Source organism: Phodopus roborovskii, unplaced genomic scaffold, assembly GCF_943737965.1.
Source record: "Phodopus roborovskii unplaced genomic scaffold, PHOROB, whole genome shotgun sequence".
NCBI lineage: Eukaryota > Metazoa > Chordata > Mammalia > Rodentia > Cricetidae > Phodopus > Phodopus roborovskii.
The window spans coordinates 3,005,419-3,024,490 of NW_026126460.1; the positions used below are offsets into that span (position 1 = coordinate 3,005,419).

The 19,072-nt window shown below is 43.2% G+C and overlaps 2 protein-coding genes across 3 annotated transcripts; one reads left to right on the forward strand and one right to left on the reverse strand.

Annotated features, from left to right (window-relative positions):
• Nucleotides 1-391: 391 nt before the first annotated feature.
• Nucleotides 392-8,923, reverse strand: Hspd1 (heat shock protein family D (Hsp60) member 1). Of its 2 annotated transcripts, none has more exons than XM_051190217.1 (12): nt 8,774-8,923; nt 7,518-7,693; nt 6,044-6,296; nt 5,497-5,579; nt 4,779-4,874; nt 4,148-4,241; nt 3,791-3,959; nt 3,252-3,351; nt 2,492-2,737; nt 1,570-1,744; nt 883-1,061; nt 392-788 (listed from the first exon to the last, which is right to left on the reverse strand). In XM_051190217.1, exons 2-12 carry the CDS (start codon nt 7,689-7,691, stop codon nt 636-638), a joined length of 1,722 nt encoding a protein of 573 aa, XP_051046174.1. In that variant the 5' UTR covers nt 7,692-7,693; nt 8,774-8,923; the 3' UTR covers nt 392-635. The 2 variants fall into 2 exon arrangements, with proteins under 2 accessions (XP_051046174.1, XP_051046173.1); XM_051190216.1 differs by lacking the exon at nt 8,774-8,923 and adding an exon at nt 8,570-8,715.
• Nucleotides 8,924-9,043: 120 nt separating this feature from the next.
• On the forward strand, nt 9,044-11,855 carry Hspe1 (heat shock protein family E (Hsp10) member 1). The gene is made up of 4 exons (XM_051190218.1): nt 9,044-9,191; nt 9,792-9,956; nt 11,365-11,454; nt 11,687-11,855. The coding sequence occupies exons 1-4, from the start codon at nt 9,189-9,191 to the stop codon at nt 11,735-11,737; spliced, it is 309 nt and encodes a 102-aa protein (XP_051046175.1). The 5' UTR covers nt 9,044-9,188; the 3' UTR covers nt 11,738-11,855.
• Nucleotides 11,856-19,072: the final 7,217 nt, after the last annotated feature.

Genomic DNA, 19,072 nt, shown 5'->3' on the forward strand with positions numbered 1-19,072 from the left:
CCTCCACTGGGCTGTTTGTAAAGTGAAGGTTGGGAATTCAGACCAGGGCCTCACTTTGCCTGTTCGAGACCACTGATTATTTCTGGACTTGATCTCACAGATATAGAATGTGGTATCTCTACATACCCAATGATGGTCTTTTCTAGCTTTCATTTCTCCCATCCTTAAGACTATGACACAACCAGAACTTTAAACAAAATTTTATTACACAAAAGTTGTCACATAATTGGATACTTCTCTACTTTGTACACAGTTATTCTCACTCTCCACAGACAGGCTGCTTCTGAACTCATCTGGTGATAGCACTACAATCCTGACTGTAACAGAACAGAACTGCCTCAGGGGTTTAAGTTGAAAGCAGGACAGTGGTATATGGCTCTTTCACCCAGTATCAGGAATGTACAAATGTCTTTATTCAAAAATACAAAATAAATTATCTGTAGGCATGGACAATGACAGCAGTAAACCATTATATATTGTCAATGGGAACCAGTAACTGATGGTTATAGTGATCAGCCAGCCTTCTCTTCAGTTATTTTCTTCAGGTGACTTCTCTGAAGTTATCGCTGAGGAACCTGCCTTGAGCTTCCTGTCACAGTTCATTGATAAGGGCAAACAAAGCACTATTCTAGGAATTAGAACATGCCACCTCCCATACCCCCTCCCATTCCACCCATTGCGCCCATTCCAGGGTCCTTCTCTTCTTTAGGAATTTCGGTCACTACAGCTTCTGCTGTAGTTAGCAAGGAGGCCACCCCAGCAGCATCCAGTAAAGCAGTTCTCACAACCTAGAAAAAAAAATTGTTTGTAAATGATTAACTAATGAAAACCACTTACCATAGAACAAGCCATCCAATGTTTAAGAAATACTGAATTATTTACCTTTGTTGGATCAATGATTCCCTTTTCCACCATGTTCACAAAATCTCCGAGCATAGCATCATAACCAACTTCTGAGGAACTCTGCAGAATTTTCTCAACTATCAAAGATCCTTCAACACCTGCATTCTTAGCAATTGTCATTGCAGGAATTTTGAGTGCTCTTTTAATAATTTCTATACCTACAAAGCAAACACATTGTCACAAATTTATTTGCTTTTTCCCTTTTTTGGAGAGGCAGAGATGGCTTAAAGGTTAAGAGCACTGGCTGCTCTCTGTGAGAACCCGATTTGACCCTTAGCACCCAATGTAGCTCACTACAGTTCCAGGGGATCCAATGCCCTCTTCTTGCCTCTGAGGATATCGCACACACAGCACACAAGACATTCAAGCAAAATACCCATACACACAAAATAATTCAACACAAGCCCACAGTCCGTGAGAGCTCTTCCAATCCTACTACAGGTAAAAAGAATTACCCCTGAAAAATGTGGTACATTATTAATTATCTCTCTGGCACCAACAATACTACTTTTCAACAAAGAATCATGCCACAAAGTCATTTGCCTTTAATCCCAACACTAGGGAGGCAGAGGCAGACAAATCTCGAGTTCGAGGCCAGCCTGATCTACAGGACAGTAAAAGCTATCCAGAGGAACCCTGTCTCAAAAAGCAAAAGATAGTCTTTACCTATTTTTTGATCTTCATTAGAAGGCTTTAATGAATCCAAGGCTGGGATGCACCGAAGCAGAGCGCAGCCCCCTCCTAGAACAATGCCTTCTTCAACAGCTGCTCTTGTAGCATTGAGAGCATCTGTAACCCTGTCTTTCTTCTCATTCACTTCAACATCACTTGTTCCTCCAACCTGTAGATGAAAACAATTCTAGTTAGCACAATCTTTCCCATTCACTATGACGGTCTGAGCAGGGTATGGTGACACAGTAAATGGGTTACCCCAACTAAGGCCAGCCCGGGCTACAGAGTTCAAAACAAAAGAAGCAATTCTAGAATAACAGGTTAAGTGTCACATGTGACTAGTCATCTGTAGTAAATAACATGTCAAGAACAGTGAGGCTGTCACTGCTGAGGAACTTATCCCACTAACAAAACATCTTTTCCAGATGGTGCATACCTTTAATCACAGCACTAAGGAGGCAGAGGCAGGCAAATATCTCTGAGTTTGAGGCCAGCCTGGTCTACAGAGTGAGTTCCAGGACAGCCAGGGCTCCAAAGAATAAGAAAAAGGCTGGGATATGGGGCAGTAGTAGATTGCTTGCACTACACAGGACAAGAAACAGTCCCAGCCTTAAGCTTTGCAGCAGTCAGGGATAGATGCCTATTTTAGACTCAGGCAGTCCTGGGATAGACCCCAGTGGGTCAAAGGGATTGATTGCCTTGCAAGCCTGATGATCCTGAGTTTAATCCTTGAAATTACGGCGGGCAGGTAGACAACCCACCACTGATAGCTGCTCCTGACCACCCCATATACCCTATGGAAAGCGCACACACACAGCTAAAGATTTCAGGAATGAAGGCACTTGCTTAGCTACTATTGGTAAATACCACAGATTCAGAGACAAAAAAGATAACCGGCAAATGTTAAAAGTCTTACCTTCAACACAGCCACTCCATCTGAAAGTTTAGCGAGTCTCTCGTTCAGCTTTTCCTTCTCATATTCACTAGTTGTTATGTCTAGCTGCTCAGTGATTTCTTGAATGCGTTTCTCAATTTGAGCTTTGTCACCCTTTCCTTTCAAAAGCATGGCATCATCTTTGGTGACAATTACCTCTCCAACTTTTCCTAAGTCATGAGCTTGAACATCTTCAAGATTTAGATTTAGCCCCTCTTCTCCAAATACCTGTAAAAGCAGTGTGCACTTAAGTGCTTTCCATTACACCAAGCTTACTAATGCATGTAACATAGCCATTATAAGGAGAAACATCTTGAAATACTTTTCAGGTCTGGAGATGGCTCAGCATCCAAGAGCACTAGCTGCACTGCTCTTTCAAGTGTCCTCTCAGCACCCATACAGCAGCTCACAACTGTAGTCCCATAGGACCAGATGCCGCCTTTGGGTGTGCATACAAAACACCCATACACACAAAGTAAAACAATGCTGTTTTTCTTGATGTCAAGACCACTGGTATCCCAGAAACTGGAACTAGCTTTATTTGAATTTTGAGAAAAACTTTTTATTACATCCATTCTTAGGTCAGACTCAGCAGATTAGAAATGTGACATTGATCTAATCCCTATGTTCCAATACCCAATAGATAGAAACAGCCACATCTATTTGTGAAGTGTATATTCTATTATTTGCAACATGGAAACACAAACTTCACTGAGCAAAACAGCATCAGTGATTTACTTACCGCACCACCAGTAGCAATAGCCATATCTTTAAGCTGGTTCTTCCTATTGTCCCCAAAACCTGGAGCTTTGACTGCTACAACCTGAAGACCAACTTTTAGCCTGCAAATAACATTTAATTAACTTTGTGAGATTTAAACTGAAGGGGCAATTGGGAGAAAATCTCTAATTTAGTTCCTGGTAGGTTCTGGCACTACTGAACCACTCAGGAGTCCCACAACGTCTGGTCTGAACAAAGATGACATGGGGCTCTCACATATCTGAATTTGTCCCAAGCCAATCACCTACTTAAAGAACTGCTGCCTCTATGTTCCAGACACACGGCTAGTTCTCTCTGGGAAGCTGTGGGAGGCATAGGCTGAAGGGTTTTGTGCATTTAAGACAGCTCCACAGTGGTCTTAACAAACCACTAGACTCAATTCGTAGAGCACCACAATGTACACTACAACTCTTAAGGGACACAAGTAGATCAACATGGAATTAATTTCAAACAGCAACACAAATCATCTTCCACCCAACAACACAATCCACCCAAACCCACCTATTTAAAACCAGTGTGCTTAGAGCTTCTCCATCAACATCTTCAGCAATTATGACCAAGGGCTTCCGATGAGCATTAGCAATTTCAAGGGCAGGTACAATGGATTGGACACTAGAAATTTTCTTTTCACTCAACAGAACATAGGCATCTTGGAATTCACATTTTTGACCTGTAAAACAGTGAACAGTAAAACCAAATTCTAACAGCACTGAGAAAACTAACAATTTACTTCTACAGAGACAACTCATTCATTTAGTGAACCATTAACTTTTTAATTTTTAGGTTTTACCAACCCACTGCCTACAGCTGACAGATACCTTTGATGTGTATTTTCATGATTCACTGACTTACTCTTACCTTTTGATGTGTTAATAAAATATGGGGAAATATATCCTCTGTCAAATTTCATGCCTTCAATAATTTCTAATTCATCATTCAGTGTTTTTCCATCCTATGAAGAGTCAAAGAATTAAGATGAATGGATTTCAGCGAGGAAACATTACTTGGGCAGCTAAATCTTAAGATAGCTCAGGGGTTAGAAACATTTGCTGCTAATGAATAGGATCTGGTTAGATTCTTGGCACCTACATGGTGGCTCACAATTCCTATTTTTTTGTGGAATCTGAGCCACCAGGTACACACACCGTTAGTCCCCACAACAAAGGGAAGGCAGAGGAATAACACCTCTCTGAGGTTGAGGCCTATGGTTCTGGGATAACCAAAGCTATAAAGTGAGGTCTTGCTCTATCTTTCCCCCTATTCACAGCTAGCTGAGCTAACTATACTTATTTATTTACTTGGACAGATTCATTCTGAGAGGTTAGACTCCCAATTCAGACACCAGTAAGCCTCATACTCAGCACAGATAGAGAGAGACAAAGGAATGAATGTGCTGGCACAAACGAGATACTCAAGTTTTCTGCTTGGAATGCAGTTGATACACACCTCACTGAAGGTGTTATCAGAACACATCAAACCCCACACTTGCCTTCACTGTGATGACGCCCTTCCTTCCAACCTTTTTCATTGCATCAGAAATGATGTTTCCAATGTCTTTGTCTCCATTTGCAGAAATTGTAGCAACCTGAAATAACCATGTAACTTCAATATTAAATGGCAGGATCAGTATTTTCAACCCTCTTCCCCCTTGACCTTCTAAACTGACACTTCGACCCAGCTTTAACTAAGTACTGGTGAAATGGTCGTCCATTCTTCAGCACGTTAAGAATATACCAAGGGGGCTGGAGAAGCCTGGAGTGGTTAAGATGATTTACTATTCAGGTCAGCACCTAGCTCACACTGGCTGGTAACTGTCTCTACCACTGCCTTTTATGGGTTCATAAATCATGTGGCACAAGTACATATACCCAGGCACATACAAATAAAAAATACTTATTACTTGCCTGCTATGTTTCAAGGACTAGGTTTGATCCCATATAGGTCAGGGAACATTGAGAACACCTAAGAACATCTTCCCAAATAGTAATCTTATTTTACTAGTGTGCACGTGCATGCGTGTGTGTTGGGGGGGGGTAGTGGTAATGCACTCTTTTAATCACCGTACTTGGGAAGCTGAGGCAGGTGGGTCTCTGTGAGTTTGACACCAGCCTTGTCTACATTATCAGGTTCCAGGACAGCCAAGGCTACACAAAGAAACCCTATCTTGAAAAACCAAAAAGACCTTTTCAAACAGGAAAAACCCTTACCTGAGCAATTTCTTCAGGGGTCGTCACAGGTTTAGATTGTTTTTTCAGTTCAGCAATTACAGCATCAACAGCCAACATCACACCTAGTTTAAGAATGCATGTTACAATGCTCATTATGGCTCACAAACTGAATATAAACTTATAGGTTCATTTTAACATGTATGTGCAAGCTCTCATGTCAGCACTGTCTAACTGTACCAAGTGGCATGACATGCACTCAATCATATGCAACTTCACATAAAGTTGAACACCATAAACATTGTGAAAACTTGACCAAGATGTTGAGTGGTGACTCACACCTGTAATCCCAATACCCAGGAGGCTTAGGCAGGAGACTACTTGTAAGATGAGCATGAAGTATACAGAGGGCCAAACCATAAGCTACTACTAATTCAATCACGTTGCCTATTTCCAATATGGCACCTGAGCAAATGAAACAAAGGTAGAGAGTACAACTCCATCCCGACACACCAACAAATGTATAAGAAAGGACAAAAATGAGACAACATTCTCTCATTGCTGTAGGGCAATGACATGGTGCTCTCACCTCTCCGGATTTCTACTGGATTAGCCCCTTTGCTGATCTTCTCAAAGCCTTCCTTGGCAATAGCACGTGCCAGAACAGTAGCAGTGGTGGTGCCATCCCCAGCCTCTTCATTGGTGTTATTGGCAACATCTTGAACAAGTTTAGCTCCAATATTTTTATATTTATCCTTTAAATCAATTGCCTTGGCAACAGTGACCCCATCTTTCGTTACTTTGGGACTTCCCCAACTCTGTTCAATAATCACCGTTCTTCCCTACAACAACAGAACAATAATCCTCAACCATAAGCCTCAAAGTTATCGATTTTAACAGTTCTGAAACAGGAATCTCATCCATTCACTAAATATCAGCCAGTAAGTTAAGAACAGTTTTCTGCTTAGGCAATACAGAAGTTCAAAAATGACATCAACAGTACTGGCAACTTGGATTTGAACCAAGGTATTCTGTCTTGAGCTATATAAATGGCAATTTATGCAGCTCTTTAACATTAAAGTGGCTGTGCCCCACATCCAATGACCTCAAAGTGCTATGGCTCCTTACTCAACCACACAGATGAGTGACTCCAGCCTTTGATCTCAGCACTGATCTGTTCAAGCTAGCTTCATCCACAGGAGTCTCAAGTGGCTAAAGACCCTGTCTCAATAAATACAAGGCAAATAGTATACTGAACTGCTACACACTTGGGAGACAGAAGGAGGAGGATCAGGAGTTCAAGAATAGCCTTAGTACAAAGGGAGTTAGAGGTCAGACTAAGCTATCAAGGCTCTCAAAAACCCCAAACCAAACTTTTGGAATGTGGAAATGGCAGAAATCATGAGGTACGAACAATAAAGGGATAATTGGGAGACCATATAGCCTTTTCCATGTGCAAGTGAAAACATTTCTGGAGCTGTGTGGTAGTAACAGTTACAGAATAATGCAAATAAACTCATGGCTCAGTGGTTAAGATGCAGGTTCAATTCCCAGCACCCACACAGCAGCTCACAACTCTGGAACCTTCACAGATATACACGCAGGCAAGACACCAATACACATAAACTCTATGCTAGTGCATTTACTGTATGTATGCTGGAATAAATACTTCAGTACAGTATAAAACCTCACATTTACAATTATACACTTTGAGGTGTTACTAGACTTGAGCTGTACTTTCCCCTTAGCTGTACTATACCCTCTAACTTCTGGGAAAGGATCCAAAATTTAATGCAAGCATTCACACAAGATTAATTACGCCTCAAGTTTGAAAATCCTCCTTGAGCTATTACTACTCTATTACATCATGTTGCACAAAAGTCCCCCAAATCAGCTGCAGCAGTACTAAGGTCACCAACTAATAAAACTCCTAAATAACACCCCCAAATCACTAACATGTACTACATGCGAATTAGACTTCCATAAAACTTAAGAAAATATTGTCTAATTTGCAGCTACAGAACATTATTCTTTTATTAACACGATTTAAAGTATACTGATACCTTTGGCCCCATTGTAACAGCTACAGCATCGGCTAAAAGGTCTACACCTTGAAGCATTAAGGCTCGAGCATCCGCACCAAATTTAACATCTTTGGCATAGGCCCGAGTGAGATGAGGAGCCAGCGCCCGGGACACTGGTCTCATCTGACGAAGGACTGTGGGTAGTCGAAGCATTTCTGGGGGAGGAAGGGAAAAAAAAAAAGCCAAGGATCACTACTAGCTAATGACAAACTTGTCCACCTGTACTTGAGAACATGGAGGCCAGCTAGATCGGAACTTGGCAGTACTCTGCTAACCTCCACGCCTGGGCCACACACGGCGCTGCAGCTTCAGGCCATCATTTGCTAGCAACGGATTAAGGAGGCCGCCCCCATACTTGACCTACAGCACTAGCACACGAAACCATTCCCCATGGCCACCCACTCCTGCAATGGCGAGTTAATCTTTCACTGCCAAAGCGGCCTTGGGAGCATATCCGCTCCAAGTGTGTGTGGGGATAGGAAAAAAAAAATCAAGCTGGCCTAAGCGTGGCAGGTTCCAAATGCAAGTGCATAGCTACCCTAGTCCTCATGACGGTGCAAAACCCCGCTCAGGAAAAGTGGCACCGGGTATCCAACCGGAGCTACTGTAGCACAGCGGTTAGCAAGGCCGCAAAAACCAGGACCGCAGCGTAGCCCATCCGCGCGGCCCCACGTGTCTTCCCGACAAGAAGCCCCAGGCAAGGTCAAAGTGAAGGCGCCAGATCCCTGCAGCCAGTGGGGGCCAGAAGGGACCGCGACCACCCTCCGACAAGATCCCTGCAGTGCGCCACGCGCAGGTGGCCCCAGAGGTCCCAAGTGGCTCCCACCCCAGCCCGTCCTCGCTCCCGCGCTTGGCCTGGGTCGCGTGGTCCCCGCCGCACGTGATGAAACCCGCGTGGCCCGGCCGGGCCTGGACAGGCCAGCTGAGCCTGCGGCGTCGCTGCCGGCCTTGTCCCCTTGCACGCCGTGCTCAGGCCGTGCCGGAAGCAGGCCGGCCAGCTCCCGGGCGCCATGCACGCCGAGGCCGCGTACCTGCGGGGCTGCGGCGGGAGCGCACGAGGCGAAGCAGGCCGTCGGCGGCGAGTGAGGGACCGAGCGCAGGGCGCGCACCGCAATGAGCCCGAGTCCCTCCCTCCGCGGCCCCGCCCCGCGGCCCCGCGTGAGCGCGCGCCCCGCTCCCTCCCACGCCCGGGCCCTGCAATCTGCATGCGGCGCGCGCGGCCCCGCCCCCAGTACCCGAGCGGTCTCAGCCCCGCGGGCCCAACCCTCTCCCGCCGCCGCACGCTAGTTCCTGGGCCTCGCTCCGTTCTAGAACCTTCCGGAAGGGCGCCGCGCCTCCCGTGGGTCAAGGGTCAAGTGGCGTCATTTCCGGGAGGAGGACGAAGGGCTCGTCCTTTCACCTCGGCGGGCCGCCTGGAAAAGCCTAGAAAGTGCGCCCCTTCTCTTCCGCCTCCGACCGCCCCCGTCGGCGGCCTGCGCGGAGCCCTCGCCACCAATCGGCGCGCGCGCTGGAGTGGCCGCCCTCTCTCACGCTCAGGGCCCGCGTGCGCCTGCGCGCTGCGTGGCCTTTTCACGTGTCCCCAGCCGGCCCTCCGGACTCTCCTTGCAGCGGCGGCCCGAGTGCAGAGTCTGAGCTGCGGCGGCGCGAGTCATGGTGAGTGAGTGAGTGAGTGTCCCGGGGCCGGCAGGCCTGCCTGCGGGTCGGGGTCGCCAGCCACCCACGGCGTCCCCGTGTGCCGGGTTAGGACTGGCAGGAGGGCCCACGCAGTGTCCACCGCCCGCCCGGGTTCCGCAGAAGCGAGGCCTGTCCGGTGCGTTTCTCCACCATGGCTTCTTCGCTCGCACGTGTGCTGCAGGCGCCCGGGGCAGGGGGCGGGAACCCGGGTGCACACTCAGCAGCCCACCTGCCCTGGCAGGGCTTTAAAGGATGCATACTGTGTTGGAGAATATATGACCCAGGCCCAAAATTGACACTCCCTCACTGGCGATACTAGGATTAAAAAAAAAAAAAATCCTAAAGAAGGAAAACGTTTGACCTTGGAACAGACCAAGGTTGTGGTTAAAGGCAGTGTGGCTGCTGATGAGCAATGAACACCCCACACAGACGGACACAATAGACAGGGAATGGAACACTTGAGAATATTAACTTAAAGTACACTTGGATTTTCTTGTTAGTTTGGGACGTTTGACCTGTTAAGGCTTTGCCGCTGCAAATGCAATTACAGTCGGTTTAAACACACGTTTTTCTCCGCAGGCTGGACAAGCTTTCAAAAAGTTTCTACCACTCTTTGACAGAGTATTGGTTGAAAGGAGTGCCGCCGAAACTGTGACCAAAGGTGGCATTATGCTTCCAGAAAAGTCTCAAGGAAAAGTATTGCAAGCTACAGTAGTGGCTGTGGGATCAGGCTCGAAAGGAAAGGTAACTGGAAGCTACTGCAGCGGGACGTGTGATGTGGAAAAAAGGAGTGGAAAATCCTAGGTTACCAGAAGTGGCTTTTTAAATAGTTTAAATTTACAAAGAAGCCCACATTAAGGAAAACCATTGTAGAATTGTTTTATTTTTCTAAAGGATGGAGAGGCACTCTAAAAAAGACAAAAAGTACACACCCAAGGACTTTCGTGTGTTGTGTGTGAGAGAGACACTTTGCATGTCTGCTGGCTTGCAGAGTCATCTCCACCTTCCTCTTAGGGGACAAGGCCTCTCATTTGTACTAGTCGGGTTTCAGTATGTTCACAGCCTTTTTTCTTTTTTTTTTTAAACTAGTGTTGGGATCCCCTTCTGGGGTTCCGGTGCTTGGATAGCAAGTCCATTTACCCGCTGACCTAATTCTGCAATGCCACCCATTCCAGAGATTAAAATGTGTCTGCCATGATGGTGGCTCATGCCTTGTGGCCATCGTACTTTGGAGGCCAAGGGAGAACAGTTGTAGAGTCTTTGAGGCCAGCAGGAGGTGGCCTCAAAATAAAGGAAAAATAAAACCTCACAAAATGAATTACCTTTGGTAGTTATTTTGTTGCAACCTACATTTTAAGTACACAAAAGATCATACATAAAGTTAGATAAACCCTGGTTTTTTTTTTTTGTTTGTTTGTTTGTTTGTTTTGTTTATTCCAGAATTGAAAGAATTCTGGCAGTCATGGGGGGCCTGAGCTGAGGCAGGAGGACCCTGAAACGAAGATCACTAGAGGCTATATAGAACTTGTCTCCTCCTACCCCAAAAAGAACAGGTGGAATGGTGGGGAGGGGCTAGCTGATGTCTTGATTACTGAAATTGTCTTAATCTCATGCCACTTGTAGCTTTAGTTGTCATTTTTCAAAGGGAGATGGAAATACCTCTGGAGTGTGATGGAAATACCTCTGGTCTCTGACCAAGCCTGTGCCTTGAGGACAAGGACACTGAATAAAGAAAACGAATACCAAATTTTGTTCATTGAAGTTATATATAACCATTTACTATTTGGTATTAAAAGCTGCTTTTTTTCCACATGGTCTACAGGGTGTGTTAATATTTAACAGTTAAAAGTTAGGCAACCATAGCTATTCACTAAAAGGCAGTTTTAGTGTAAGTCACTGTTCAAATTGTGACTAAGGTAATGCTTACATTGTAAATTATATTGCTTAACCACTAATTAGATATGGAACAACATACTGGTTTTGAGTGAGCACATTTCATATGACTTAAAGGTCTGTAGAGTCAAGTGTATGATGCACGCATATAATTAACACAAAGCTGAGACAGGAGGCTCCTGGTGTATGTACTGAAACAGTGTTCACTGTGCATCTAGTGAACAAGATGCCTTTGCTAATAACCAACTGTTTTCTTAAGGGTGGAGAGATTCAGCCGGTTAGTGTGAAAGTTGGAGACAAAGTTCTTCTCCCAGAATATGGAGGCACCAAAGTAATTCTAGATGACAAGGTAAGTAAAGTGATTTTTTTTTTCTCCCCCTTTAATTTTTCAGGACAAGGTTTCTCTGTGTAGCCCTGGCTGTCCTGGAACTCACTTAGTAGGCCAGCCTGGCCTCAAACTTACAGAGATCCGCCTGCCTGTGCCACCCAAGTGCCAGGATTAAAGACATGTGCCACCACCTGACAATAAAGCTTTGTGTATTTGCTTTTACTGTCTTAACTGGTGGTTTCTTTATTCACAGGATTATTTCTTATTTAGAGATGGTGACATTCTTGGAAAGTATATGGACTGAAATCACTGAAATGGTATCACATGAAGCTGCCCATTCCGCCGACATTCTGAACTATTCATCATGTAAATAATTTCCGTGCCTCCCTTTTATAATAAACTGATGATGCCTAAACTAATAACAGTCATTGTCTCTGAAGTTTAGTATCGCTGTACTGTTATAAACATTTCTGAATAAAATAATGTAAATGAATGGACAGTCTTTAGTAATTAAGGTGGGTTTCTCCCTTCAAGTCAGCTGCAGAGTTAGAGTTCTGAGAAATAAGGTTTCTTAGGTAAATGAATTTTTAGTATGAATTTGGCTTCATTACATAGGTGAGAGATATTAAAACCATGGGCTTTTACTTAGGCACTGTCTTAGTTTGCTTTCTATTTCTGTGATAAACTACTGGCCAAAAGCAACTTGGGGAGAAAAGGGTTTATTTCCGCTCAAGTTCATAGTTCATCATAAAGGGAATTCTGGGCAAGAGATGTAGTGGAGACCAAGGACAAATGTTTCTGGCTTCCTCCCCTTCTCTTGCTTTCTTAAACAACCCAGGGACACCTGCCCAGGGACAGCACAACCCATAGTGACCTGGGCATTCCCTCATCAGTAATGAAGATAACTCACCATAGACTTTCCTAGGCCCATCTAATGAAGGTAACTTCTCAATTGCAGTTTATTCTTCCCAGGTGACCCCAGCTTGTGTGAAGTTGACAAAAAGCAACATTGTAAAGCAAGTATGAACTGTGGTACAGTTCCTCATTTCCAGAGGTGTATAATTCTTACCCTCTTCCTGAGCATGTCTTAATTTCCAAATCTTACATTAAAATTTGTTCATTTATTTTGGCAAAAAAAAAAAATCAGCACAGGAAGCCAGATAGATGACTCAGACAATGGTTAAAAGCACTGCCTATTCTACCAGAGGACCCAGATTTGATTCACAGAGCATGGATGGTAGCCCACACCAGGAGGTCTGGTCCCCTCATCCTTTCTGGCCTACATGTACATGGTGCATTAATAAGAAACATTCATGAATACATTTTTAAAATCCAAGGTAATTACAAAATACTGGTCTTTTTGTGGTCACCACCATTAGTACCAATCCTTGTGGATCCCAAGGGATATAATATGGCCTCCTGTGTGCTAGGGAAGATTCTACCACTAAGGTAAACCTATAACATTCCATAATTTGGATGCAGTTGATTTCAGAACAAGTGTGAAAAATGATCACAACCCCCATCCATAACATGGTGTGTGCTTTCAGTAAGTATGTGTATGGATTCTTACATGTTTATTGCTTTTGATATCCCAAGGCCTAATAATCAAATTTAGATACAAAAAAATAGTAAGTTTTGGGGGATGAAGAGATGACTGTGGTTAAGAGCTTTGGCTGTTCTTTACCCAGTGCCCACATGGCTGCTCACAAATTGACTGTAATTCCAGTTCCAGAGAATCTGGGACGTTCACAGATACATGCAGACAAAACCCCAACGCCGACAAAATCACTCTTAAAAAATAATTTATTTCTTCAAGTACCCAGTTGTGTCATTAGTGTTTATATTCTACTTCAGATGTAGCTAACAATGTACTTGCAAACGAATCTTGTTAGCACTGTCCTAGCTGGCTTGGAGCTTGCTGTGTAGACCAGGTAAGACCTAAGTCAGATCTGTGATGAGCGCTAGAAATCTGTGTGTCATGTCTGGCTGCCTTTGTTTTACCAGTTACTCTTTATTTTCCTCTTGGATAAAAGATAAACAGCAACATTCCAATGTGGAACATTGGTTCACATTCTCAATGCCCTGTTCTTTAGTGTTCACTGCAGAACAAATAGGTCCCTCTGCATGGGGCCTCCTTCAGTACTTGGGTTATAGGTGTTACACACCTGGCTCAACCTAAACTCCTATGACAGAGTTCTTTATTACCAATATAATCTCATAAAATTGTTCCTTTAGCAGTTAGACTAGTCAAGTATCACAAGGGGCCCAACCTTCTAGTAGGTGTGGTTGGTACCTTGCAGGTTTAAATATACCAAGTAATTCCGCTAATGGGATCAAAGCTTAAAACCAAGCCTTGGGTCTCAAAATGCTTGCTAATAGCATTGGGCAGTAGTAGGAAAGCTTTGATCCAGGCTGAACTCCTGATTTCTGGAATACTAGTCACCACCTTGAGCAAATCACACCTAAGTCAGTTTTTGCATTGTGATAAACTCTTCAGTTTGTCTCTAGTGTTTGTGTACATGCATGTTCAAGCCAGAAGAGGACAAGCAGATATTGACTGTGGCCACTGCCTTATCCAATGAGCAAGGTCTCACTGAAGCTGGAGCTAGACTTGGCTAGTGAACCCCAGCAGTCCTATTGCTGCCCCCACTAAGCTGGGGTTAAACACGTGCATGTCATGCCCTGCTAGGGATTTAAGTTCAGGTCCTAATGCTTGCATGGCAAGCACTCCCCAGCTCCTGTTTTGTTTGTTGTTTTTTTCTTTTCTTTTTGTTTGTTTGGTTGGTTTTCCCAGACATTTTCTCTAGTTTTGGAGGCCGTCCTGGAACTCATTCAGTAGACAAGGCTGGCCTTGAACTCACAGAGATCTGCTTGCCTCCACACCCCCTCACCCCCACCGGGTTTAAAGGTGTGTGCCATCATCACCCGGCACTGGAGAAATGGTGTAATGGTTAAGAGTGCTTGCTGTTCTTATAGAGGAACTAGAATCAGTTCATAGTACCCACATGTTAGCGTATAATCTGAACTACAGTTCTAGGGGATCTGATTATTTATTTCATTCTTTTGGGGGCTTATTCTTACTTACAAATGCCTAGCCTTATCTTGACTTGTTTCTTGCTAGTTTTCTTAAATTATCTCAGCTACCTTTTGCCTGTGGGCTTTTACCTTTCTCTGTTCTATATTCCTTTCTTTCCTTCTTCCTTTCTGGTTGTATGGCTGGATGGCTGACTCCTGGTGTCCTCTCACCTTTGCTCACTCCTCCCCTACTATTTATTCCCTTTGCATGCCAGCCCCAACTGTTTCTCTCTTCTACCTAGCTGTTGGCTGCTCAGATCTTTATTAGACCAGTCAGGTATTTTAGGCAGGCCAAGTAACACAGCTTTACACAGTTAAGCAAATACAACATATCTTTGCATCATTAAACAAGTATTTCACAGCATAAAGGAATGCAGCCCATCTTAAACTAATATTCCACAACATTCCTCAGACACAGTGTACATATGAACATATGCTGGCAAAATACTCATACATAGGATACTATAGTGGAAAAACTATGTACTCATACACAAAAAATTCTGTTGGGAAAAACTAGAAGAGCCATTGCACTTGGCATTTACTCCAGAGTGATGGTCACTTGGGCATTTAAGTAATCTCTTGTAAATAATCAGTGATTGTTATCTGAAATTTTGGGGGCTGCTCTTCCTTGGGAATTTCAAAGCCTTAGCATGACCTCAGTCATTCCTGGCAAACCTGCATTTTTTTTTTTTTTTTTTTTTTTTTTTTTTTTGGGATATAATGCTGTTGGCCTGTTATTCACTTTACTTATTGGCTAGCTTTGTCTTAAATATTAAGCCATTTCTATTAATCTAAGTATTTCCACGTTGTCTTATCTTACCGGAGAGAGGATTCGGAGTTCTACCTTGTTAGTTCTACATCTTGAAACTCCTCCCTACTACTTCTTCTCTCCTCCTAGTCTCCTAGTCCCACCTATCTTGCTTTCCTATTGGCCAACAGTGCCATATTTACAGAATGACATCTCCCATTATCTCCTCTTTTCTGTCTAAAATAAAGAGAAGGGTTTAAACCTTAAAATCAGTTATAAAATAAGAACCACAGTTAACGTTATTTAGTCCATTAACATTTAGCAAGATTTAAAGAAACTATCCCATCATCTATCCTTTGTGAGTCTAAAGTCGTATATGTAATTTATCTTTAATCCTAACTAAGGAAAACTATAACCATAACTATCTGTCTTCAACTCCTTCAAAGACCACAGAAGGATAATATATAAACTCTAGAAATGACAGAGACAACTCGCCTGGTCAGTCATCCAAACTTCTTCTGTAATGTTCCATCTTCAGCCTGTAGGCTATAGTGTGTCTGGCAGACTACTCAGCAAACTGTCCACCTGTATTGACAGTTTGTTAGTCACTTTTCTCTGTGTCCTGTAGACTGTCTGGCAGACTATTACATGAAGCAGGAATCCTGTAGCACTGTCCATCTTGTTTCTGTGGGTCCTGCATGTCCAGTTTATACAGCATAAAGTCAAACAGTCCAGACAAGAGCAGTATCTTGCCCAAATGGCTAGTCTTGTCATATTGAAAGCAAACTTTATAACACGTTTCTTTAATGTCCATCTTCCTTTCTGACTCAGGTGGTGTTGCCAGGAGCAGTTGTGCCTTATTGTCTAGAGACCTACAAGACTGCCGCCAACTAACAATTTGAGCAACTGTGGAAAGGCTACCATAAATGCCCTTCCTGGATAGTGAGATCAACAACTAACTTATTCACCATCATGGAGCCCTCATCTAGTACCTGTTGGAAACAGAAGCAAACACCCACAACTAAACACTGAACCACACTAGAATCCAGATGCAGAGGGAGAGGACAAGACCAGGTTGCAGAAACACATAGAGACAGCTGATCTGAACAAGGAGAAGCTACTGGGCCTCCAGACTGATAGCATAGGACTGACTCAGACCCCCTGAATATGGGTCTCAGCTAGAAGGACTGAGCAGTCTAAGGGACCTCAGACAGTGGAATCAGGATGTATTCCTGGTGCACAAAAGGACCTTGCAGACACATCCCCCATGGAGGGGGACAGGAGAGAAGTCCTAGTCCCTACTTCAAATGACTTGACAGATTTATATGACCCCACCTGGATGGCATTGCCCTACATGTGGAATTGGGGTGGGAGGATGGGAGGGGATGATGGTCAGGATGCAATGGGGGAGAGAGGGTAAGAGGGAGGGAGGGAGGGAGAGGGAACTGCTGGGATCGACATGTAAAATAAAAAAAAATATAATAATAATAAAAAATAAATTGCACCAAGAAAAAAAAGATCAATTTCTTGCTTCATAGTATATGAAAACACACAAAATATCTGTTCTCTCTTGTTGTATAATAAGTATCCTGATTTATAATAGCTCAACCAATTTGTATCTCAAGGGACTTAAATTACTCTGATAATAAACTGTATCCTACTTGGGGATTTGTCTTAAAAAAAAAAAAAAAAGATAAATCCTAATGCCATATTCTGTAGGTCTTTGAAAGGTTTGAAGAATGCCTACTCATCTCAAATACATCTCTATATATCTGGAAAATCTAACCAACTTAACTGTAAGTTTTGACTATTATAGGTAACTATAATTTGTACCAAATTATACATTACATTTTTAAATGAGCTATGAAAACACAATACCTAAACAAGAAGAGATATATTCATATCATAAAATTGACCTTAAATTTGTATAAATAAATGAAACTCCATTCCAAAACAAAGTATTCATATCTATACCATAATCCCCTTTTTACTTTTAAAGAGATTGGTTGTGATCATGAACCATTTATAACCAAACTATTTAAATGAAAACAAACATAAACAATATTTGGGAATTTGGGCGTCGTTCATTTTAAACTTCCTGCTGGTAGGGGGCACTGTCATGGGGATCCTAAGAAGATGCAGAAATCCTGGCTGTAGTGGTCTGTAAGGCTGCCTTGTCCCTGGGACAATGCTTCAGGGGGTCTTACCTGATCAAACCATGTTAGTCTGGAAGGAATCCACAGCTTTTCATTTTCTGTGGAAACAAAAATAGAAATCCTTTTCCCCAGTAACCTGTCCTTAGACTTAAATTTTGAAGTCAAAGCATTTTTAAAGTGTATAAATTGGATTAATCCAGCAGCATTTGTTTTAACAGTTGTTGCTATTTCCTCAGCAGTCAAACAATTTAAAGACAACACAATAGCATACAGTATTCAAACTCTTTGTGCTTTCCATCTTTACATTGCTTTTTTATTACTCTATTTCTTCTACTTCTATTTTTTCAGTTTTTGAGACAGGGTTTCTCTGTGTAACTTTTATCTGTCCTGGAATTAACGCTGTATACCAGGTTTACTTTGAAATCTCAGAGATCTGCTTGTGCCTCTGTCTCCCGAGTGCTGGAATTTTTAAAGGCCTGTGCCACCACATCCAGCTACTCTCTTTTTATTATTCCTTTTTAAACCATTTTATCCTGTTTTTTTTTCTCTCCCAAGCCTACAGATATTTTAAAACACAATGTAAAACTTTAGAGGTTTTTCTTAATCTGAATCTGTCTTTACTGTAAATCTTTATCTTTTTCTGTCCATGTGTCTTTTATCTGCTAAACATTGCTAAAATGAAAGCCACAGCTGTATTAGCCGTGGTCTATCAAAGATGGCGGTGGGTACCTTTACCGCCAGAACTGAGAGCTATGCTCACTGCCTTGGTCTACTCTGCCATCCAGCAACATGTTGCCGACTTGGAGATGTGGTCACTGCCATTGTCAGCTCTGGTATACACCATTAAGTTGTTAGCAGAGCTCTTTAAAAGCCTTGCAGTTTTTTGCCACTTATGCTGAGCCAGGAAACTTCCCTTAAAGGAGCTGCACAAATCTCTGCTTGTCTCTAGCAAAACAGAGTCCAATTGAGAAAAATGCTGTTACCAAGAAGTCTTGCTTGTCTCTGTTCTCTTGTTTCTAAAACCCTTTATTAAGCTTTTGTTAAGTGGAAGTTCTTAGGTCCACAGGCACCATTTTGTTACACCAGCCTGGTCCCACAGTTGGGCCAGCCCCCCCAAATAACACACAGAGACACTGTATTAGATATAAAGCTATTGGCTTGTTACTAGTTTCTTATCGGTTAGCTCTGTCTTAAATATTAAACCATTTCTATTAATCTAAATGTTTCCACGTAGTGTAGTCTTGTTTTACCAGAGAGAGGGCCTGGCATTCTTCTCTCTTGGTCCTACATTTTGAATCTCCCAAACCTGGAATTCCTATAATGACTATGTTTGCTTAGGCAATGGTTTCTTCAGAAAACTTCTACATCAGATAAGAGGTTTTAGTGCGCAGGAATTGGCTTATTACTGCAAGGCAATTCTAAGTTCAGTCCATCAGAGGCTGATCCTCTGCTGCTGTTGCTAAGCCTCAATACATCATTCAGTGTCTCTCTCCGATTGTCCCCCAGGCATGGTGGCACAGATCTCCGATCCCAGGCCCTTGGGAGGCTGAAGCAGGACAGCCACAAGTTGAAGGCCTGCCTGGGCAGCTTGTAAACATGTAAAGAGGACTGGGGGATGTGGCCCAGTGGTAGTATATGCTTAATATATGTAAGGCTCCAG

Coding starts and splice junctions, on each gene's coding strand:
- Hspd1 (XM_051190217.1), bottom strand. CDS start 7,691: ATGCTTCGACTACCCACAGTCCTTCGTCAGATGAGACCAGTGTCCCGG. Junction 6,297..7,517: donor CTGTTACAATGGGGCCAAAG/GTATCAGTATAC, acceptor CTGTTGTTGTAG/GGAAGAACGGTGATTATTGA. Junction 2,738..3,251: donor CTATTGCTACTGGTGGTGCG/GTAAGTAAATCA, acceptor CTGCTTTTACAG/GTATTTGGAGAAGAGGGGCT.
- Hspe1 (XM_051190218.1), top strand. Junction 9,957..11,364: donor GATCAGGCTCGAAAGGAAAG/GTAACTGGAAGC, acceptor TGTTTTCTTAAG/GGTGGAGAGATTCAGCCGGT. Junction 11,455..11,686: donor AAGTAATTCTAGATGACAAG/GTAAGTAAAGTG, acceptor CTTTATTCACAG/GATTATTTCTTATTTAGAGA.